Source organism: Sarcophilus harrisii, chromosome 1, assembly GCF_902635505.1.
Source record: "Sarcophilus harrisii chromosome 1, mSarHar1.11, whole genome shotgun sequence".
Lineage (NCBI taxonomy): Eukaryota > Metazoa > Chordata > Mammalia > Dasyuromorphia > Dasyuridae > Sarcophilus > Sarcophilus harrisii.
Genome location: NC_045426.1, coordinates 91076737 through 91101368, shown reverse-complemented (window position 1 = coordinate 91101368; position 24632 = coordinate 91076737). Strand labels below are relative to the sequence as shown.

At 33.4% G+C, this 24632-nt stretch overlaps 1 protein-coding gene across 2 annotated transcripts in view; it reads left to right on the top strand.

Annotated features, from left to right (window-relative positions):
* The window catches only part of SMARCC1 (SWI/SNF related, matrix associated, actin dependent regulator of chromatin subfamily c member 1), a 158527-nt gene that overhangs the window by 76320 nt on the left and 57575 nt on the right, over nucleotides 1–24632 (top strand). For both annotated transcript variants that reach the window (XM_031960825.1, XM_031960832.1), the window contains exons 19-21: nucleotides 2665–2724; nucleotides 13871–14129; nucleotides 15978–16139. In XM_031960825.1, the coding sequence (XP_031816685.1) occupies nucleotides 2665–2724; nucleotides 13871–14129; nucleotides 15978–16139 (481 nt within the window). The remainder of the gene's footprint in view (nucleotides 1–2664; nucleotides 2725–13870; nucleotides 14130–15977; nucleotides 16140–24632) is intronic.

Sequence of the window (24632 nt, the reverse complement as noted above, 5' to 3'; positions counted from 1 at the left end):
GTGAGAGTGAAGAGAAAAGGTTGGTGCCAGTGTCATAGTGTGATTGGGGAAATACTTAAGATTTGGCAGCTGAATGGAGGCATGCGAGAATATGTGGTATGCGAGAGAGGAATGAGGCTAGAGAGACTTTCAAGATTACGAACTTGGAAGATAGTGGTGATACCTTCTACTTTAGAGAAGATTGGAATGAGAGAGTTAAGGGGAAAAGTTACTAAATTCTGTTTCAGACACATTGTGTTTTTAGATGTCTCCAAGAAGTCTAGTTAAAAGTGTCTTATTGACAAGTAGGCACTTGTTGACATGTGAAGCCTAAGAGAGACTAGAATTGACCCGATTATAACTAGAGATTTGTGTGGTCCCTATTTTGCTAAAATTGAAGCTTCTTGAAGTCAAGTACTTTTCTAAATTTATCTTTGTTTCTGTCACTTAGGATAGTATTTTGTTAATAAGTGTTTGCATTCACCTGCATTTTTGATTTCCTTCACAAGCTAATTGTACAATAATTCAGAGTCTGATTCTTTTTGTACAGCAAAATAATGTTTTGGTCATGTATACTTATTGTGTATCTAAGTTATATTTTAATATATTTAACATCTACTGGTCATCCTGCCATTTAGGGGAGGGGGTGGGGGGGTAAGAGGTGAAAAATTGGAACAAGAGGTTTGGCAATTGTTAATGCTGTAAAGTTACCCATGTATATATCCTGTAAATAAAAGGCTATTAAATTAAAAAAAAAAAAAGATAAAAAAAAAAATAAGTGTTTGCATTGAAGAAGTTCCTTATGCATAGATTTTTTGAAAGGTAACCAATTGATGACATTTCATCAGTGTTTGATTTTTCTTTTACATAGGACCTTTATTTTATCATTATAGATTTAGAGATACAAAAGACCTTGGAAAGAATTTTGTCCAGTCAAGCGAAGTAAGGCCTAAACTGGTTATGTGACTTCTCCGAGATTTTTCTCGCATGGAAGCTACCAAAGACAGCGCTAGAAATATAACTGTAGATAGAACCAGCAATAAAGCTGGCTAGATGACACACTGGATAGAGCACTCAGCCAGGAGTCAGATGATCTGAGTTCAAATGTGGCTTCAGATATTTTCTTGATGTGTGATCCAGGCAAGCAACTTAAACCCGTTTTCTTCCGTTTCCTCATCTGAAGAAGGAAATGGAAAATCATTAAATTCATTATCTTTGTCAAGAAAATCCCAAATGGGATTATGAAGAGTCAGCATGGCTGAAATGACTGAGCTATAAGAAAAACCAGAAATGCTCCCGAAACAATATTCAGGAAGGATAATCGGATTCTAATTCTCAGATATATTTGAGCAAAAATATCATTAATATGTAACTAGGGAGCGTAACAACAAAATGAGACAATTCAGCTGCATGAGTATTGTTTACAATTGGTGAGATATGATTCATTACTAGAATGTGGTTGTTTATGACATAATTCATTCAAAAGGTATAGACTATTCAAGGATTAGTGTAGTTTTGTGGTATTGTATGTTATCAAGATATGCATTTGAGGAAATTTATGAACTGTAGTTTACATGGTTGAAATAATTTTTTTAGATGAGGATCAGTAGAATGAGAATGCATAAACATATGAAGAATCTGTAATTTTTTTCCAACTCTTAAAATGTGAATGTTCTTCAACAAAAAAGATAATAACCTTTTTGACTTAAGAGATAAGTTTTATAGGGGGTTTTCTTAGTTGTATCCTGTCTAGGGTTATGTAAATGGTAAGGATCAGAGGCACCATTTGATCTCTGGTATTCCTGCCTTGTAGAGGAAAAAACTGAAGTGATAATTTTGATGTAAGCATATTACAAATCACCATGTGATTAGGAGGAAGAAATATTTGATAGGTAAACATCAAGAAAACTGGCTTCTTTATGACAAAAGTGGAAATTTTCTTACACCTAATTTGTGCCATTTTATAATAGTAAAGTCAGGTTTCTAAATTAGCGTCATTGGATTCTAATTCAATAACCACTAATTAAGTATATTTTACTTGTGATAGCATTTGTTCAAAAGTTGCACTATATGATCTAAGAATCTCTTAATGATAAGATTTCAGCATGTTGTTACTTTGAGATACTAAAGGCCTGGTATTTTACTGTACATATAAGACTGATTGTTATATATAATCGATTTAAGATTTGACAGGTTTTTCTCACATTTCATTGATTTATTATTGGAAGTTTCTGCATTGTGTATTCTTTTGAAGTCTGCTCCACTGTTGCCTGTTTTTCTAGAGAATAATTTTTTTTATATCCTATATCACTTTAAAATTGAATGACTATGGACAGCTGGTGCAGTGGATAGAGCACCAGCCCTGAAGTTAGGAGGACCTGAGTTCAAACCTGGTCTCAGACATGACACTTCCTCACTGTGTCACCCTGGGCAAGTCACTTAACCCCAATTGCCTCAGCCCAAAAAAAAAATTTTTTTTTCAATAACTATTGATTTATAATATGTTCATACACTTTTCTTCTGAATTCTTAAGCTGAAATGTTTAAATTCAGACCCACAACATAGTGTGATACTTGTTTAAAGTAGCATTGTCTTTTTTTGGAATTGTGTTTCTTAAAACGATTGCCTTTGGGTACTTTAAAAAAAATCAAATCATAACTGATTTCTTTTTCCTCCCTAATAAAGAGTAAAGGAGCCAGTGCTGGAAGAGAGTGGACTGAACAGGAGACACTGCTGCTTTTAGAGGTGAGTAGTTTTCTAACAAGTCTCTTTGGTTTAAATGACAAGCTGGTAACTGTTTTTGTTAAATGTGTGAGGTTGACTTTTATAATGTTGACTTAGAATCTTAAGTTGTTTTTTTTCTCCTCATTAATATAAGAATTTCTAATTCTGGGTTGTGATGAATGAGTGTCATTGACCGAATTTAAAATTCAGTCTAGATTAAGGGTTAGTAAACAGATCATACAGCTTTTCACTTATCAAAACAGAGCCCTCATTTTTAGCATAGCAGTAACACTAAAATTAAATAGTGTTTACACCCACCATTTTCCTCTTATTAAAGCAATCTAGGATAATAAAAACCTTCATTTAGGCCTTTTGATAGCAAAAAGTAGTTTTTAGCAAACCTCTGGTGATTCTTGGATACAGAATCAATTAAAAAAAGCCTGTATAATCAACCTTACCTCCAAAAGGCAGTTAATACACAATGTATGAATTACATAGATATTCTTTGTTCTGAGCATCAAATTCCTTGTTTTTTTTTCTCTTTCATATTTTCCTTTTTGATCTAACTTTTCTTGTGCAGCGTGATAAATGTGGCAATATATTTAGAAGAATTGCTCATGTTTAACTTTTATTGGATTACTTATTGTCAGGGGGAAAACGGGAAGGAGGAAGAAAAATTTGGAAACTAGATTTTGCAAGGGTGAATGTGGAAAACTTATCTTTGCATGTATTTTGACAAATAAAAAGCTATTCTTATAGAAATATAAAATGCAACATAATTCTACTGGTTAATTTTGCTATTGTAAAGAGAAAAGAATGTAACATTTTTCAAGTGTTCATCATTTCTGAAAAAGGAGCGCTATCCTTGGAATTTAGCAGTCCATCTCACTTGAGGCTCTTCTTTCCTCACTCTATACCTTCATCTTCTCTTTACTTTTCTTCCTGCTTTTGTGGCTGTTCCTTAATGCTCTCTTTTGTGAGTAATGTAGAAATTTTGCTTCTTTTTCTGTTATTTTCAAACTTATCTGCTTGCTAATTTCCTCTTTAGTAATAATTTATATTTACATTGCAATTTGCTATTTATACATCATCTTTCTTTAATAGCTTTGTGAAATTAATAATCCAAATATTTTAGTCCTTATAATAAAGATTATGAGGAAGCCGGGTGGTCTTCTTAACTGAGAACCACAATTTTTTTCTCTTCTTAAATTTTACCTCTTGCCTATAAGACTGCTTATGGTTTCTATGTAGGAAAAATAACACTGACTTTCTTTATGGGGGGAAAAAAAGATTTTCAAAAAATTTGAATACTTGTCATTCTTCATTTGACTACTTTAATTTCTTCACAAACATCATTTGTAAAATGGGTGAGTGCCCTATGACAAAGTTTAGAATACTCATCATGTGGACTGTTAGAGTAACTTTATGGAATTGTGTTCGAATTAGTAGTGAGAAGAGATGCAGTTGTAGTTAAGCATTTCTAGTAGATGGCTATTATCTTTTGTTTTTTCTTTTTAAAAGTTTTTCTGAGCAATTTTATTTTTAAAAAAGAGAAACAGAAAAGAAAACCAAAACCGAGCATTACCTTGTATCCAGCAGAACAACAGGGAGATTCAAAATATATAATAATAAATAATTGTTCAAGAAAGGATATATAATAATAGAATTATATTAACCAAGGGTATTGTATTCATGAGTGTCCATCTTTTCTATGCTTGTTTTGTAGGTTGTTCTTTTATTTTCTGCCATTTACTTACTTTTAAAACTGTATTTTTTCCCCTTTCATCCTTTCACCTTCCCTAAGCAGGCTATAGTAAAGCACAGATATATTTATACATCTATATATACATATGTATGTACCCATGTGTACACAAATACCCCTGCCCACATACACTTAAATATCCACCCACAGACCTACTCTTAAATATAGCTATATACATACATACATAGAATAACATGCATATATTTATCTGCATATACTCAGAAACATATATTTGCCTATTTTTAGGCATTTATCTATCTGGGAAACAATATTAGTATAGCTCACACATGTAGGTTTCTCTTTTGATTGATCTTAGACAAAGTCAAACTTAAGATTCAGTGATTACTAGTATTACTTTTTCTCCCTTATTCTATTTCTGATTCTTGTTGTAGTGTTTGTATATATCTCTTCTTCCTATCTCTGATAACTCTTCTTAAATGCCCTTAATATTATTTAATATTAATAATATTAATTGGACCCTTGGAACTCTCCCTTTTCTTCTTCCCTCACCCCTCACCTCCTCATCCATCCATCCTTCTCTTATTTCTTTATAGATTCTGGAGGATGCTATACCCTTCATAGTGTGTGTGTGTGTGTGTGTGTGTGTATAGTGTTGCCTGTTTAACTCATTTCTAATGTAAGTGTTCAGAATAATGAACCTTCCCCATGCTAACCCTCCTCTCCCTTCTAATTCCTTTGTGTCTATTCTTCCTCTTTACCTCATTTCTGTAACATAATTACTTTAGTTTTATCTTTTTCTAAGTAGTTTTGCTTTTTAGAATTAGGTCACACTTATTCATCTCTGTTCCAATCTTTGTTTTGAGCTTATTGATGTCAGTCTTAAACTGACAGTTTAAGTTATTGATGTCAGTCTTAAACATATGGCATACATTTCCTGGTAAAAAACATAAATAATATGTCCATGTTAAATTCCTTGAAATTGGCCTTTGATATTGGTTCTTATATGTTAAATTGTTTATTGAGTTAGGGTTTGGTTAAAAGAAAGTTTTGAAAATGTCAAATGTCCCTTTTTTTCCATTCAATATTATGGATAATTTTGCTAAATATGATATTTTTGGCTACAGATCTAGTTCTTTTGAATGTCAGTATATATGTTCTCAGGATCCGTGGTCTTTTATTTTGGCTGTTGATAAATCCTATACAATTGTAATTGTAGCTTCAACATGTTTGAATCTTTTTTTCTTTTCTTGCACAATTTTCTCTTTGATCTGGGAGTTTCAAAACTTTTGGCAATAATATTCCTATTTGTTTTTCACAAAGGATCTCTTTGAGGCGGTAATTGATGGATTTTTTTTTTTCTATTTCTACTTTTCTTTTATGTTCTATCAGTCCAGGAAAATTATTTCTTACATTATTGTGTCAAGATTCTTTTACTAGTTACAGCTTCCAGGTAATGTTGATTATTATTTTTTCTCTTTTTGATCTGTTTTCCAGTTGTATTTTTTTTCTTATGTTTCACATTTTGGTTTTTTCATTCTTTATATTTTTTTGTTATTTGTTGGTCTCTTATATTTTCAGTGGCTTCCCCTTGCCCACTTTTAATTTCCAACAGTTATTTTCATCTTTAAGATTTTAGTTTCTTTTCTAATTAGTTAACTTTTCCCTCCCATAATCTTTTTTTTTTTTTTTGATGGCTTTTTTTTTTCTTTTTCTCTCTCTCTCCCCTTCCTTCCCTCTCTCTCTTTCCCTCCCTCCCTCTCTTTGTCTCCCTCCCTCCTTCTCTTTCTCTCCCTTCCTCTCCCCATCCCTCTTTCCCTCTCTCCTTCCCTCTTTCCCTCCCTCTCCCTCTCTCTCCCCTTCTCTTCCTTTCTCTCTCCCTCCTTCCCTTCAATTTGATTTTTAAATTCTTTGTTTGAGTACTTCTGTATATTTTTTCTGGGTAAGGAGCCATTTAATATTACTCTTGGGGCTAGAAGGGACTTTTTTTTTTTTTTTTTTTAAACCTCACTGTCTTCCTCTGAAGATGAACCCTGGTCTTCCCTGTTTCTGTAGTCAGTTTCTACGATTAGGGTCTTTGCTTTTTGTCAGTTTTTCTTTTTTTTAATGAGAAGTGTTTTTTTAAGCACCTATTGTTGAGGGGCGGGGAATGGTGCCTCTAACTTAACTTCAGCTCTCTCCTCTGATTTGGTACCCCAAACCAAAAGCTCCACTTTAAGGCAAGTACCACAGCCAGCAGAGTCCCTGCCTCTGTGCTTCTGGTTCCTTCTCCACCAGGGCAGCATCTTTGCAATACAGCTAGGCCTGATGTTCCTAATCAGCTAAGGTTCCCTTAGTCTTCCTTGATTCAGATGCAACTTTGTATGCAGTCTGGTGGGTGATGGTTTCTGTGGTTTCTGCTGAGGCTTCCACCAAACCTGGCTAGTCCTAGGGTTCTCCACTTGCTGTTTCTGTGGAATAGCAAGCTCAGAAGTGTTGTACTTCACACTGGCTAATCTCCAGATTGGGCATCTGTCTTTGGAGCTTCTTCCAATCTTGTACCAGAAAGACCCCTGTTCTTCCTCAAGTCATCTTGACTTTTCACCACTCTTTGGTCTCTGTGAGGGGAAATCTGGAGAGCTTGAAATTTACTGAACTACTCCACTACTTTTCAAGAATCTTTTGTCTATTCTTTTGATATATATCCAAAGAAAATGACTTAAAATTCATTGTCTATTTGATTGGTATAATTTAACAGCTTTCTTTTTCTTGATGCAGACGGATTTTCTTCTAGAATTAAATTATAATAAATGGAGATTGTGAAATAGGAATGATAGAGCTACTTTTTATGTTTTGCCTATATCTGTAGGAAAAAAAGCATAGCAACCTAATACTTTAACCTTTACAGTGATTGTATTTCCTCACCTGGCAGCTGAAATCTGGGAAATGATTATTTTCTATTTTAAACATGCAATATAATTGATAGGTGTAACTTTACAGAAACAAAAAAAAAAATAAAAGATTTCACAATGTAATTATTTACCAGCAACATCTTTTCTATTTAGACTTTGCTTAGTAGTAATTAAAGGAATCTGAAGTTGTAGAAAGAATAATAGAATGAGTCAGGACCAAAAATAAACTTCCCAATAGTGTGATGCATCTTTCATGTCTGTGTTTATGCATTGCTGTCTCTCTCTATATGTTTATATTTTTATGTACTTATTTAAAACCATTTAGAATACAGTTTTTCACTTGGAATATATTATTATTTCTAAATAACGAGCTTTAAACAAATAAACATCATTGTTAACCCAGGGCTTAAAACATATGAATGTCGATCTAGAATATTTTTTAGGTCATCCCATATTTGTTTTGACTTTTAAGTTATTTTATGTTTTTATAGAAAACACTGATATAATAAAAATTGCTAGTAAGTGCCGATGCTAGAGTTCCTTAATGTTGATTAAGGCACTTAATTTCAACCTTATAACTCTATAAAAGAAACACTGAAGTTGATTATTCTCATATTATAGGTGAGAAAACTGAGCTTAAGTTATATGGGTAAATGTGAAAAATATTTTAATAAGTTCTTACTGATTTTAAACAGATTACTTCATTATATAATATATAATATATTACTATATTAAAATAAAAAATGAAAATATATTACTATATTACAATGCAAATATGTTAAAATAAAAATGCTTTTCTGCATTAGTTTGATCTGACATTTGAACAAAAATTATTTCCCCTTAGCAAACAAGTTAGAGGTCTATGTGCACATGCATACTTACCTTGGGAAGGCTGAATACTATATTTTAAATACTGAAATTATTTTTCTGTTTGCCACCTAGCTTCCCCTTGATAGGGTCCCTCCACCATCATATCCCTGATTATGCAGGCCACTCTTGATCTGTAACTCTCTTTTTAAAAAGAAATTTATTTTAATTTAAAATAAGTAGGAAATTTTTAAAAAGGGGAAAAAACCATTGTCACATGCACAGCAGAACATGTAGACAAAATATGTAACCATAAATTTCTATTTCATGAGAGTGTATATAATAACAGAATAGATTTTATTCAGAACTGCCCATCTTTTCTTCCTTCTAAATTTTTTGTTCTCTGTTGTGCAGTTTCTGCTTCATTTTATTTTTTGTTTTCTATATTTTTTCTTTTTAATAGTACTTGAATTTTCCAAATATATGCAAAGATAGTTTTTGACATTCCCTTTGCAAAACCTTGGCTTTCAAATTTTTCTTTTTCTCCTTCACCCTTCCTCCCACCCCCCAAGATGGCAAGAAATCTGATAAAGATGAAATATGTGCAGTTTTTCCAAACATATTTCCATATTCATCATGCTGTATGGAAGGGGAAAAAAACATCAAAAAGAAAAAACCATGAGAAAGGGGAAAAAACCAAATAAAAAGATAAGATATTATGCTTTGCTCCATATTCAGTCTCCATGGTTCTCTTTCTAGCTGTGGATGGCACTTTCTATCCCAAGTCTATTGAAACTGCCTGCGTTCTCTTGGTTCTGCTCACTTCATTTAGTATCTGTCCATGTAAGTTTCTCTAGGACTCTATGAAATCCAGCTGATTGTTAACATTCATGTATCATAACTTATTCAGCCATTCCCCAAATGATGGGCATCTACTCAATTTCCAGTGCTTTGCTATCACAAAAAAAGGCTGCCACAAACATTTTTGCACATGTGTTCCTTTTCATTTTATGATCTCTTTGGTAGTATAGACTTGGTAGTGGGACTGCTGGGTGAAAGGGTATATGTATTTTGGGGGCTTATTCCACCATTTTCCCAGAATCCTCTCTTTGATGTATAACTTTTTTTGTTGACTGTTTTTTTTCCTACATTGGCTTGGAAATTTATGTCCCTGCCTTTCTACTCCCTTTGGTACCAGTTGACTACCAGTACTTCTCCCACTCTCCCCACATGTACTTGTCCAAATAAGTAGACCTTTCAACTGTCACATCCTGCAAGTCTTCATTCTAGTGTGTTCCTCATCACCCTTTTCTGCCCATATCTCTTCACTAATAAGAATATTCCTCAGATCCCCTTCCACAGTTTGAAAGTAAGACCTTCTTCCTTTTCCTCTTTTCCCTTTTCTTACCCATTTCTCTGTAGGCTCTTCTCTTCCTAAGACTAGAGAAGTTATCTTTCCTTCATTGCTAACTTACTACTACACATCCTTTTATTTGCCCTCTCCACGTTTTAATGTAATTCCTGAGAAACATTACCAGTAGGCAGGATGTTGTGAGGTTCTCTACAAAATATTTATTCTTTTTTCCCTGTTAATTAAACCAGATTTCTTATTTCATCAATTTCTAGAAAGAAATCTCTTACTAATCTCTGTTACTATATGTCTATTGTTTGAAGAACATAATCTCTTCACTTCTGATTTTCTTTAAAAATAAGTTGCAAAATTTTATTTATTATTGGGCATCCATCTTTTGACTTTGACCTCTGAAGAAAATCTAGTCCAACCTATAGTGGTATATTTTACAGCCTCCCTAACAGATAGCATTCCTAACAGCTTTTGCTTTAAAGAGCTACTAGAGAAGCTATCTCTTAATCAACCTGGTTCGCTTTTAAACAGCTATCAATTTACCATAGAAATGCTAGGATCAAAACATTTGCTATATGCTTATGGGTCATAAGGGCGTGTGGAAACTCCTGGTCAAATTTGATTGCTTGGAGAAGTTCTTTATTACTATGCACAATGGCACATGCTTCCACAGATTCTGAATAATGAAAGATGCTTTCTTTCCCAGTCACCAATTGGGTGAAGCAAGACTGTGTGCTTTTTCCACATTGTTTTCAGTGATTTTGTCAATATACCTTCAGTGAAGTTGAAAACAGCATCACAGTCAACTACTACATTGGTAGTAAATTATTTAGTAACAGAGGACTGGTGCCTGGAGTCAAAAGGACTTGTTTTTAATTTAGGCCATATACATATGCTAAATGTATGGCCTGGACAAGATACTCAAGCTAGTTGTCTCTGGTTCTTCAACTGTAAAATGGGATTAATAATAAGTTCTTCTTACATTTACTCTGTCTTCTTTCCTCAGATTGTTATGAGCCTTAAAAAAATTAAAAATAAAACCCTATTTTCTGTAGTCAGTTGTTGTATGAACATGTATTTTGTTTGTTTGATAATAAATGTATCTATTTAAAATCACTCAATATTTATTTATTACTTACCATTGTGACACTTAGCTGTTTCCTACAAAAAGAAGTAAAATTATTAGAAATATTTCTTTAAAAATAACTGCTGCTGTTTCCCAGGGACCACCCTTACTTGACTCCTGCAAAAAAATCCTCCCATTTTTCTGTGTCATTTATGAATATTGAATATCTATTGTGTTATGAATCTTTTGCCAAGTACAGAATGAAGATAATTTTATTATTATTTTCATTTTTTACAACCATTTAAAATCTGTCCCTTACATTCTTCCCTCATCAAACAACTCAAAAAAATGGAAGAAAAAACCCACATAGCAGTTATATGTTGTCTGGCAAAAATAAATCTTAGTAGATCTGAGGAAAAAAAGTCAAATCTAGAAATTTAGCTACTTTATCAGGTAGCAGAATAAAGGGAAGAGGACACAAGCAATGGTTGTAATCTTTTTAAAATTTTCCTATTTTAAAGTTTAAAGAAAAAAAACCTTTACCCACTTTACAGAATTGTTTTCAGAATAACTAAGAAAATATTATTTATCACTAGTCTTGTAGAATCCATGTTGGTTGTTGCATTGATGAAGGTTCTTAGGCTTTTCAAAATTGATTTTCTTGGAGGCAGCTAAGTGGCGCAAGTCGATAGAGCACCAGCCCTGAAGTCAGGAGGATCTGAGTTCAAATTTGGTCTCAGACATTTAATACTTCCTGTCTGTGTGAACCTGCGCAAGTCACTTGACATGATTTGCCTCAGCTTCCCTCTCCCCACCCCAACCCCCCAAATTATTTTTCTTTATAGTGTTAACCATTGTTGTAATAAATTAATCACTAGATACTATTTACTTTACTTTTCATCATTTTATATAGGTCTTGACAGATTGCTACAAAATCACCCCTATCATCACATCTTATGGTACCGTGTTATTCCAATACATTTATATAACATAATTTGTTTAGCTATTCTTCAGTTGATGGGCACCCCCATTTTGCTGTTATGTGCTACTATAAAAAGAACCAATAAAAATATTTTTGAGTAGAAATTGTTTGGCACAGTTCCTGGCACTAAGTACTCTGAAAACGGTGCTATTATTGCTATATAAATACTTTATTCTGGATTAATCTTGAAAATGAAAAGGAAGAAAATGAGAAATTGGAAAAAGAATATCCTATAGGAATAAAAATATAACAGTGTCTACCATTCAGACCTTTCCATCACTTTTCCCTCACTTTATTTTCTGATGCTCTAAAATTGGTTTAGGGTCATTATTTAAAGGAATGAGTGGTTTGGGCAAGAGATTAGGCAGGTTCCTTCCTTTACTCTACCATCTTGGCTCCAAATCCTCACTTTTTCTGTGCTGTCTCCTCTTCTTTTTAGAGAAAGGAACTAAACAGGGAAAAACCTTTCTCATATGGAGATACTTAACTTGCTACATGCTGAGCCCTTAATGAATCTTATATCTTTGCCAAGAATACAAATACAAAAAACTCCAAAACAAATCTATTTTCTCATGGGGCATGCACTCTTATTTGGGACACAACAACACAAAATTCAATTATGAGTTATGAAATGTGTGGATGGATTATATTACCTTGAATGTAAATGATTACATTGTAAAATTATTAGAAAAGAGTTGAGGTATGTTTTATAACTATAGTAGGATATACAGTTATTTTTCCACAATCTAGAAGTTCCTAGGAAGTAGCAGTGGAATGGCACAGTACTACTAGAATTGTGTGAACAGATGAAACAGCACAGTAATACCAAGGATCATGAGAATTTAGAGGCAAAGTATATGATCTTCCACATGAACATAACTAACAAAATTGATGAATCCCATCTCATCTAAGTGTGGAGTAAGCTTGAATTTGGTATTTATAGTCAACAAATTTTATCCTAGCTGTATTTACTGCGTTAATTTGTTTTGTTGATATTTTCCCCTGATTTTATCAATAAAAGGAATCTGATCTCATTCTAATTTCATAATTTTTTGATGTGTATTCAGGTCATGTACCATAATAATTCTTGTGGGATTATTTTATATCTGCTATTATGCTAAAATTAATTCTTCCACTAATAGTTGAATCTTTAGCATTTTGCAAATATTACATATCACATTTTTAAAAATTATTACTTTATTTCCCATTCTGATTACTTTAGTTTCTTTTGCTTATTACTATTGTTAGCATTTCTAAAACAATATTGAGTAATAATGGTGGCACAGTGTAGTTTTCCTGTTCATCTCTTTTAATTATTTTAATTTTAGTTTTTTTTTTTTTTTTTTTTACATCAGCTGAAGTATTTCTCTTATACCTCTTCTTCTACCTATTTCTTCTTTTCCTCTCTCTCCCCTTTTCTCCTCCCTCTCTCCCATTTTCCATATAGGGAAACTAAGTTTCTGATAGATTCAATAATTTTCTTAAGGTGCTAGAAATATAAAGAAAGGCAAGAGGCATTGCCCCTGCCCTCAGGGACCTTAATTATGATGGGAGAGACTACACATAAATGATTCCGCAAGGCCTCTGGTAGGTGGGTTTTCAGTTCAATCTTGAACAAAGTCTAGGAATTTAAAGATTTGGGAAGGGATCACAATACCATATTTTTAGTTAATAAAATTTTAAATTTTGCCTCATCACACTTATTTGCGTGTTACGTAGAAAATACTATCTATCTCTCAAGGTAGTTATAAGGATCAAATAATATAATACATTTAATGTGGTTTGTAAATCCTTGTTACTACTATTGCTCCTTATTGATTGTTAATCCCAACTCTATTATTTTGCACCATCAATGATGATTGGGAAAATAATGGTGACAACAATTTTCATAAATGTTATACTGTAATGGAAAGGTCCTATTTTTTGAGAACAGTTAGCAGAAAGATTTTATTCTTATGTACTAGAGACAATGTCCCAGTGTTTTGGAACATGACACCTCCTATTTTTGAAGGACTTTCATGTAAATTTGTAGATTAGAGAGAATTTAGGGGTTATTAGCAAAAGTAATATCAAATGGTAGCAAGGGTATATGCACATTAAAGATAAGCTGACGAAGTTATCCGATTGTGAATCTAAAAAAACTTGGGTCTCAAAGCTCAGAATGGAAGCCATGAGTAGTATAGTTTCAGCTATAATGGAACAAAAGAAGAAAAGCTTGTTGTCTAGATGGGGTAAAAAAGAGAGCATTTTTACCGTGTCATAGATTTAGTATAGTGCAGTTTGTTGTTGTTTATGAGTGCTGATACAGATTTAAACAGAGCTCTTTTCTTTATTTCAGGCCCTCGAGATGTACAAAGATGATTGGAATAAAGTATCAGAACATGTTGGGAGTCGAACTCAGGATGAGTGCATTCTCCACTTTCTGAGACTTCCTATTGAGGATCCTTATCTTGAGAACTCAGATGCCTCCCTTGGACCCCTGGCTTATCAGCCTGTCCCTTTCAGTCAGTCAGGAAACCCAGTGATGAGTACAGTTGCATTTTTGGCATCTGTGGTGGATCCACGGGTAGCATCTGCAGCAGCTAAAGCTGCATTAGGTATAAGCCTGTTTTGACTATTTTTTTTGAATGTAAGAATTTTTCCCCTTAAAATGATATCAGAATGCATGATGTTTTCTTGGGGTTATTTTAGATTACATTTTTAAAATTACTGCATTTGACCCCCTAGAATGGAAGGGAAATCCTATTAATGGTTTTTAAAGGTAATTTCAATAGAAAATGTATTTTTGCTTTGATTCTGATTTTGAAGGTTTTTCTCAAAGTAGAATTTATGTAAGAAAGATGGGGCAGGAAAAGCCAAAATATTGTCATATGCCCAGCAGAACATCAGGGAGGATTCAGAATATGTAACAATAAATTTCCATTTCAAGAAAGTATATATAATAATAAAAGACATTGTATTGTTAACTGTTCATTTTTCTTTGCTTCCTTATTATAGATTTTCTTTTGTTCTCTGCTATCTACGTTTTATTTTATTCTTTTTTTCCCCCTTTTCTCTGTTTTTCCCCTCCAGGCACGGATATGTTTATGTGTCTTTACATACACACAACCATAAAAGAATATTAATATGGCTGAGATTTCTTTCTTGATTGAATTTTTTTAAAATTTGACTTTGTGATAAATGATTACTACCTCTACTTTTTTTCCCAATAAATTCTTCTCCTGCTCATTGTTCTGTATTTGTGTTTATCTCTTATTTTCTATCCCTGCTAACCCTGCTATTCATCATTAACTTGCCTTGCTGTCACTTAATCTTCTCCTCTGTTCTCCTCTTCCTCCCCCCTACCTCTACCACATACTCACATCTTATCCTACTCTTGTTCATATATACACTTTTCTTAATTCTTCATTCTTATAGAGAACTTGGGCTGTTTCTAATCACTGGTCATTAGTTTTTGTTGAAATATATTGTCTATATATTTGTAGGACATTATACCCAAGTCATATTGTCCCCATACTGTACGCTGGGAATTAAATTTGGTCATGTGATAAGAATTTTTATCTGGAGTTAGGGTAGTGGGATTATTTAGAAGGGGTATTTTTTGTTTGACTTTCATATTTGTTTGCTTATGGTTCTTCCCCTCCCGCCCCCTCCCCCCCTCAAAAAAATTGTGGCATGCTTTCTACATAGCAAACACTTGTTTATTAAACTGAGTTCTAGTTATTTGTATTTTGGTTAATCGAGAATTTGTTTTCAAATTCTTAACTTTCTTTTTCATTTTCTGACCATTCCATGAACATTTATTTCTGTGATGACTTCAATCAGTCATGTCAGTAAGCATTTATTAACCTATGTACTGGGCATTATGTTAACTACTAGAGTTACAAAAAGAAGCAAAAGACAATCCTTACTTCAAGGAGCTTACAGTTTAATGAGGAAGACAACATGCAAACAGATATATATGAAGCTAGCTATATTCAGGATAAATAGGAGCTAGTAGAAAAAAGATTCTGGATTTAAGAGAGAATTTTTAAAAGGGATAATGGAGAAGAAACTTTTAACTTGATACTTGCAGCATTACACTGTAAAAAAGGCATCCATACAACTTTATGGAAGTATACATATTAACTCTATGGATGATCTAGATTGAAATCATTTAAGATTAATGGAAAAAAATGTTAGAAGGGTAACTCATAACAATCAACAAGAATAGGCTTATTTTGGCAGAAAAACCTTTTTTGATTATCTTGCTAGACCCCTCATTTTAAAATAACAGAAACAGACTAAGATATTTTCCCATAGTAACACAGAAAATTAGTCTTAGAGGTAGGAGTAGAACCCGCTACTGATACCTGAATTTATTTTTCTATATATTTATGTAACTACCAAAAAAAAAAAAAATGAAAAACTCCGGTTTTTATTTGTTTTCTAATTCTTTTAAATAGAGGAGTTTTCCCGGGTCCGGGAAGAAGTACCATTGGAATTAGTTGAAGCTCATGTCAAGAAAGTACAGGAAGCAGCAAGAGCCTCTGGAAAAGTAGATCCAACGTATGGTCTAGAAAGTAGCTGCATTGCAGGCACTGGTCCTGATGAGCCAGAGAAACTTGGTGAGTTACTGATTCTATTCATACTTTAAAGAAAGAAACAAAACATTCTACCAGCATACATATTAAACCAATTTTGATCCTTTTTGTCATCTTAATAAAATAAGAAAGTACAGTGATATTAACAGGTTTTAATTTTACTATAATATGACTAATTTATCTCCTGTTATAAATTTTTTAGTTTTTTGGACTAGAAAATGTTTCAGATGATGATATAGTATTATGAAATAGAAAGTTATATATTGTCTTATTTTGAGAACAAGCACTTGGGTACGTAAGTATACAGAAAGAATACTAATACTTCTGGTACTATCAGTGTTGATAGACACATTTTGATTTAATACTTGTTTTTTCCCAAGAGCTGCTTACTTTCTTGAGTTCTTGTCTCAGCTTTACTGCAACTTTTAACACACTATTCTAGCTTTCTACTTCCATATCAGTTATGTGAAATTGAATGAGATAACGCTTATGGTCCATTTCTACCAACTTTAAAGTTGTACGATTTTTGAAATCATAACATATAAACTTCAATTTTAATAAACTTTTGCAGTTATAATTTGGAACATATTCATACTCAGATATAATGACCTAAAGCAATTCTTGTTTTAAATTTTTTCACATTGAGATATTTGGTGTGGATGAAAGACATTATCATTTGGGCTAAATTTGTTTTTTCCACCTACTTTGATGGAGTTCAAAAATATCAGAGGCAATAATATGTTGTTGGTCACATGCTAAGTCACTTTTCCTGCTCCTTTTGGACTTCCATGATTTTGTGTTTCATGGGTATCTTTTTATATGAGGGGGTCTTTCACTGCATGTGTCCTATTCCTTGACATTTGTGCTTTGCCAGCAAGCCTGTTATAGAGATATAAAAATTGAAGCATCAAATGGTAGGATAAGTGATTTTAATCACTTTTAACCTAGACTTCTTGGTAAATTTAGGAAAAACCATATTACTTAACATTTCTGTGCCACTAGTTAACAACTCATTAAGATTAATAAAAAATCAAAATTTTGTAATGCCATAACATTAACTTTTTAATTCTCCAAGGTTTTTTCTCTGAATTTCTTCTCTTTGTTGACTGGTTTGAGTTGAGGGGAACTGAAGCATCATCTGTTTCCAACTTCACATTTTATCCTTTACTTTTGGCTGTAGAATTTGGAGTCTTTTTTTCTGAAGTACTGTAATGTCTGAAGGCTGAAGTGTACTGTAATGCGATTTTTTCTCAATGAGATATAGATGAAATTCTCATGCTAGCCAGTTATAATTAATGCGATTTGTGTTGGTCTCTGACTAATGAAATAAATTAGGACAAGAGCAGATGGTTCTCCTTGGGGAAGCTGCTTAGAGGAATGAAATGGGTCACTAAGCAATCTGTATCTCCTTCCACTAGAAATTGGTTTGTTTTGGAGAGTACAAAGGAAAGGATGTATCAGGCTTAGATTTCTCTCAGTATGGCAAATATTGCCCTATTGCATGGTGTAATGGTTTGAAATCTAATTTAGAACTTTGTTTTCTTGATGCTATATAAGTTGATGTCTTTTGATAATGATATATTAGAATTATAGTAATGTAGAGGTTAATTTACTTGTAATTTGGAAGTTTGAAGGGGAAAAATGGAGATAAGTTTTCTTAATTTTGAAATATGAACATTGACAGTTTTTTTGTTTTATTTTGTTTGTATGATGAAGATGTTAGTCCCATTTTTATTTCACTTTGAATGGCTATTGCACCACATTTATTTATTTATTTTTTGCCTTTATTTTTTATTTATTTATTTTTTTATTATAGTAACTTTTTATTGACAGAATCCATGCCTGTGTAATTTTTTTTCTTTTTACAACATTATCCCTTACACTCACTTCTGTTCCAATTTTTCCCTCCCACCCTCCACTCCCTCCCCTAGATGGCAAGCAGTCCTATATATGTTGAATATGTCCTAGTATATCCTAGATACAATGTATGTGTGCAGATCCAAACAGTTTTCTTGTTGCACAGGGAGAATTGGATTCAGAAGGTAGAAGTAACCCAGGAAGAAAAACAAAAATGCAAACAGTTTACATTCATTTCCCAGTGTTTTGTTTTTTTTTTTTTTCCTTTGGGTGTAGCTGCTTCTGTCCATCATTGATCAATTGAAACTGAATTAGGTCTCTTTGTCAAAGAAATCCGCTTCCATCAAATTGCATCTTCATACAGTATCGTTGTTGACGTATATAATGATCTCTTGGTTCTGCTCATTTCACTTAGCATCAGTTCATGTAATTCTCTCCAAGCCTCTCTGTATTCATCCTGCTGGTCATTTCTTACAGAACAATAATATTCCATAGGATTCATATACCACAATTTACCCAACCATTCTCCAATTGATGGGCATCCACTCAATTTTCCAGTTTCTGGCCACTACAAACAGGGCTGCCACAAACATTTTGGCACATACAGGTCCCTTTCCCTTCTTTAGTATCTCCTTGGGGTATAAGCCCAGTAGAAACACTGCTGGGTCAAAGGGTATGCACAGTTTGATAACTTTTTGGGCATAATTCCATATTGCTCTCCATAATGGTTAGATTCATTCACAGCTCCACCAACAATGTAATTCCATTCAGAATAACTGTTGACAGCATAAAATATTTGGGAATCTATCTACCAAAGGAAAGTCAGGAATTATATGACCTAAATTACAAAAAACTTTCCACACAAATAAAGTCAGACTTGAACAATTGGAAAAATATCAAGTGCTCCTGGATAGGTCGAACAAATATAATAAAGATGACAATACTCCCTTAACTAATCTATTTATTTAGTGCTATACCAATCAGACTTCCAAGAAAATATTTTAATGATCTAGAAAAAATAACAACAAAATTCATATGGAATAATAAAAGGTCAAGAATCTCAAAAGAATTAATGAAAAAAAAATAAAATGAAGGTAGCCTAGCTGTACCTGACCTAAAACTATATTATAAAGCAGCAGTCACCAAAACCATTTGGTATTGGCTAAGAAATAGATTAGTTGATCAGTGGAATAGGTTAGGTTCACAAGACAGAAGAGTCGACTATAGCAATTTAGTGTTTGACAAACCCAAAGTTCCTCACTTTTGGGATAAGAATTCATTATTTGACAAAAACTGCTGGGATAACTGGAAATTAGTATGGCAGAAATTAGGCATGGACCCACACTTAACACCGTATACCAAGATAAGATCAAAATGGGTCCATGATTTAGACATAAAGAACGAGATTATGAACAAATTGGAGGAACATAGGATAGTTTATCTCTCAGACTTGTGGAAGAGGAAGAAATTTGTGACTAAAGACAAACTAGAGACCATTATTGATCACAAAATAGAAAATTTTGATTACATCAAATTGTACTACATTTAAAAGCACAAGAATTTTATATAAATGTATGATCAGGACATATATTCTCGGAATTTTTAGTCTCTAGTTTTGTTGAAATTTAATAAGTCTTAATTCTTTAACTTAACTGTGGCATTGAGGTTTATTGAATGTCGATTTTGGCAGACAATATCAAGTTAAAAAGACTCTGACTATAGTTAATTAGGGTGAACTTATGTACATATATTTTGTGTGGGAGTCAGCTTAATTACATTCAGTCTCAAAAAGTTAACTTTTGTATGTGACTTTGTTCTCTGATTTCCTTTCCACTTTGGTCTTTCCACATGTGATGGATAAGCTAAGAGTGACAAAAGTCTTTTCCCAACTCCTGTCTTTGCTTCTCTCTATTGTTTATACATTCCTACTTTTCATTCATCAAAATCTCCAACTTTAATGTTACCATTTTGAAGCATTTTTTCTGCTTTGGGGCTGTCTTTGATATTAATTTTAAGTAGATAATACGTGAATGAAAATTAGGAGAAAGATAAATGGTGTCTTTGTCCTTGAATCAACTTGAATTTTCCTGGGGAAGATATTGTTATCATTAGCCTTAGATGTATTTGTATCCCCACAGACTTCTAGTACATTGTAGATGCTTAATAAATGGCTGTTGATTGATTTGATTGATGAATATATGAAAACTTATTTCTTCATTCAGCTGTGAAAGTTTGACCAAAACTAAGTTTGTATTAAATTTGAAATTCCTTTTTTCTTTTTTTAGTAACTTTCAGTGTTATCCATGGCCATCAGAATGGATTAGAAAAAAATTAGTTTAAATTTATGATTATAGATTTCATTCCTTCATATTTAAATATAACCAATTTGTCCTTGTTTAGTTCCTTATGATCATTTCTATTTGCCTTTTTCTGTTAACTGCTGTAATTAACAAAGCTTCTACATAACTCAGTTGCTTTCATCAGAAATTCTTTGCAAGTCTTCTTTTTCATTAAAGATATTTTTTTCCTCCTCGGAAAGTTATATTCCGTTTTGTTGAGTAAGTTTCCTTTTTGGAGTTCTATATCACTTTTGGGTTTCTGGAATATTATGTTGCAAGTTTTCTACTCCTTTATAGTGTCGGTGCTAAATATGTGGAACCTTGACTGTGACTTCTTGGAATTTGAATTCCTTTTTTCTTGCTGCTTATGACTTGGTAGTTTTCATTTTGAAGTTTCTCCCTTCTTTCCTCCCTCTCCTTCCTCCCTTCATTCCTAGGATCACACAGCTAGTAAGTGTTGAATGTCTGAGCTATATTTAAACTCTGTTCTCTAGGCAGAGACTAGGAAGTCAGTTGACTCTAAGTTCTATGCTCTATCCATTGCACTATCTAGCGACCCCTAGAATTTCAGGAGGCCTGGGATCCCATCAGGCTTTTCTTTATTCTCTCTAGTTCTAAGAGATGTGGGCTTTTTTGTTTTTCTTTTTTTTAAGATTTCTTGAAATGTAGATATTTAGATTGTGGGCGGTAGGCAGTTTTCACTCCCAAGCAGTACAATGGTGTTTTTTGTTTTTTAAATTTTTAATAGCTTTTTATTTACAAGTTATATGCATGGGTAATTTTATAGCATTGACAATTGCCAAACCTTTTGTTCCAATTTTTCCCCTCCTTCCCCCCACCCTCTCCCCTAGATGGCAGGATGACCAATACATGTGAAATATATTAAAGTATAAATTAAATACAAAATAAGTATACATGTCTGAACTGTTATTTTGCTATACAAAAAGAATAGGACTCTGAAATATTGTACAATTAGCTTGTGAAGGAAATCCAAAAGGCAGGCAGGCAAAAATATAGGGATTGGAAATTCAGTGTAATGGTTCTTAGTCATCTCCCAGAGTTCTTTCATTAGATGTAGCTGGTTGAGTTCAAGGACAGTGGTTTTTAATAATTTTTCCTCCTAGATTTTTTTTACGTCATTTGTTTTTATTATGAAATAAATACCTTGGATTTTCTTCTGAATTTTCAGTCTTGACTTTGTCTTTATTTATTTATTTATTTATTTTTTTCACATTGAATCATTGACTTCTCTAATGTCCATTCTACTTTTCAGGGAGTGTGTTGTTTGGGCAAGGTTTAGTACTTTCTTTGCCTTACTATTAATTCCCTTTTCAGTGCTTTCTTCCCTAGATTGATCTTATTTGTTTTCCTTTCCCTCTCCCATTAACACTCTTGATTCACTTTTTTTTTTAATCTAAATTCTTCCAAGACTTATAATTGAATTTGTGCCTAAGCTGTATATGTATTTTTGAGGCTTTGTTTATAGGTATTTTGGAAACATTGTGTTTATTGTTGTTGAGTTGTTTGAGCTTTGTCTGACTCTTTGTAATCCCATTTGGAATTCTCTCATCAGAGATACTAGAGTGTTTGCCATTTCTTTTTCTATCTCATTTTACAGATGAGAACCTGAGGTAAACAGGGTGCTGACTGCTCAGGGTCACACAGCTAGTTTCTGAGGCCAGATTTGAACTCATCAAAATGAGTCTTCCTGATTTTAAGCCCAGTTAATGTATGTACTACACCACTTAACTTCCCGTCATTTCTTTTGTGTTTCTGAGCATCCTGTCACCAGAAAAAAAATTTTTTTTTGGAGATTCTGTTGTTTGTTCATTCTTGCCTCCTACTTTGGAGTTGATATTAGAAGGAGCAATGAATGTTGCGTTGTTATTCTTGTGTAAAGGACCTGTTATTTTTCTCTACTCCCAAAGTGGAATGGTCTAGATCAGTCTGATAGGTATACTCTTTCCTCCAAGTTTAATCAGATTTCTGATCTGAATTTAATTCTGAGTACTGCAGACTGTTAATGAATTCAGCTATCAGCTGGCTCAGATACTTTTCTTTTTCTGAGTTAGGAAGTGCAGGATGCACTTGGGTCTTTTTCATTCTTGATGACCGTTATGTGTCTGGGATCTCTCCTTGACCTGAAACACAGTTTCTCCTTGTTCTAGAGTGCTTTGGGAAATGGGGGTAATAGGGGGGCGACAGGAGGGCAGTTCTGTACTTCTGTCCATATTCATTCCTCAGAGTTCATAGATCTCTGTTGCTATATGTTTCACAACTATACTTTATTGTTCTCATTTCTGTTATGTACTGCATAGTTAGATTCTAATCCAAGGATCATCTTTATTACTTCTTTTCTGGACTTTTTGATCTACTTCCTAACTTCCTGGTCCTAAGATTCAATATGTAGGTAAATCTCTTATTACCAAATAGGCTTTATTTAGTGTTTGATTGTAATACTCCTAAAAATTTCATTACTTTCAAATTTCTTTTTTACCCCATGTCACTCCTTTACTTAATCAATTCCATTTTGTCCCTATAACTTCTAAGATCTATCATGAATTCCTGTTTCTGACTTTTAAAGTCCTTTGTAAATTGGGCCCAATTTATATTTCTCTCCCAGCTGGCCTCTTTGCTGTTCCTCACACAGAGCACTTTATTCTTTTGCCTCTACATCTTTGCACTGTCCTTTCAATCTTATTTATTCCTTGGAAATTTTGCTCAAATGCCAACTTTCCTGCTTCTCCCAGCTGCTAGTGTTCTTGTCATCTGAAAATTTTACCTTTCATTTGTTTAATGTTGATTTTGTACAGGCTGTCTTCCTGGATTAATTCTAAGTTCCTGGAGAATCGTATCATATTTGTGATCATATCTCTAGCACCTACTATGGTGCCTGGTGTAAAGGGGGTATTTCAAAAGTGCTTAATTGCTTTTAATCCATTCATATAGGAGAGAGGGGCAAACTGTTGTTGAAAACTGTGGTATGACCATAGTGGAGCCAAGAGGTAGAAAAAAGGGCAGGGATTTACCCGAGCTCTCCAAAATTACCTCCAGATAACTTTAAGGTAGTACTCCCAAACGAATTCAGTAGTGATAGAACCAACAAAAGGGCGCAGGGAAACAATTTTCCAGCCCAAGAGAACTTAGAAGGTTGCAGGGAAGATCTATTTCTGAGTGAATGTGGAGGACAGTCTGGCTCACACAGCATCCTAAGCAAGGGATCAGAATGCCATACCTAAAAGCCACACCTCAGCAAGTCATCAGCAAATCTTGGGGGCAACTGAAAGGGTAGCAGCAGCTTCTAAAGCCCGCAGATATAAAGGGTTGGAAAACCGCTCAGAAGGGGGTGGGGAGGGGATCTTTTCTGGGTTGAAGGTCCTGCTTTGCAGTCTTTGGAGAAGGAGGATACCAGAGCTTATGGATATAATGGAACAGAGTTTTTAGTTTTTTCAAGGTGGGAAAGATCCAAAGAAAGGTGTATTTACTTCTCTCCTGGTCTGTGAATGGTCACAAGTCTTCTTTTCTATCTTCCTTGACTTGTGACCAGGGTCTCTGCTTCATTGTATCCTAAGCTCTAGTGTGTTCTTCAAAGAGCTACATAAAAAAAAACCTGAAGCTTGAGACAGTCCTTATATCCCAGCAGCAGAGTCCAAATTTAAAATTTAACTAAAAGTCGGGAAATGGTCTAGAAAAACGAGCAAACAACATAAAAGAACCTGATCATAGAAAAATCATTATGGTAACTGGAAAGATCAAAACATAAATTCAGAAAAAGATAAAGTCTAAACAGCTAAGAAAGGAAAATATGGATTGGTCAAGTTCCAATTCATGAAAGAACTCAAAAAGAATTTTTAAAATCATATGAGAGAAATAGAGGACAAATCTGGGAAAGAAATGAAAGTGATTCATTAGTGTCATGGAAAAAAAGTCACTAACTTGATAAAGGAAGTACATGCAAGAAAATAACAACTTTAAAAAATAAAATAGGCCAAAATAGGAAGAGGCACCAAAATCTACTGAAGGGAACACCTTAAAAAGTAGAATTGGCTAATGTCAAAAGAGATAAAAAAAGGTTTACTGAAGATAATAATTATTTAAAATTGTAATTGGACAAGTAGAAGCTAATGACTCTAATTAAGACATCAAGGAAATCAAATTTTAAAAATCAACAGAATGAAAAAATGGAAGAAAATGTGAACTATCTCAATGGAAGATAACTGACCTGGAAAATACATTAAGGAGAGCTCTTTTTAAGAATTACTGCATTACTTGGCTCAGTCATCATATTTTAAGAAATTATTTAGGAAAATTGTCCTGATAT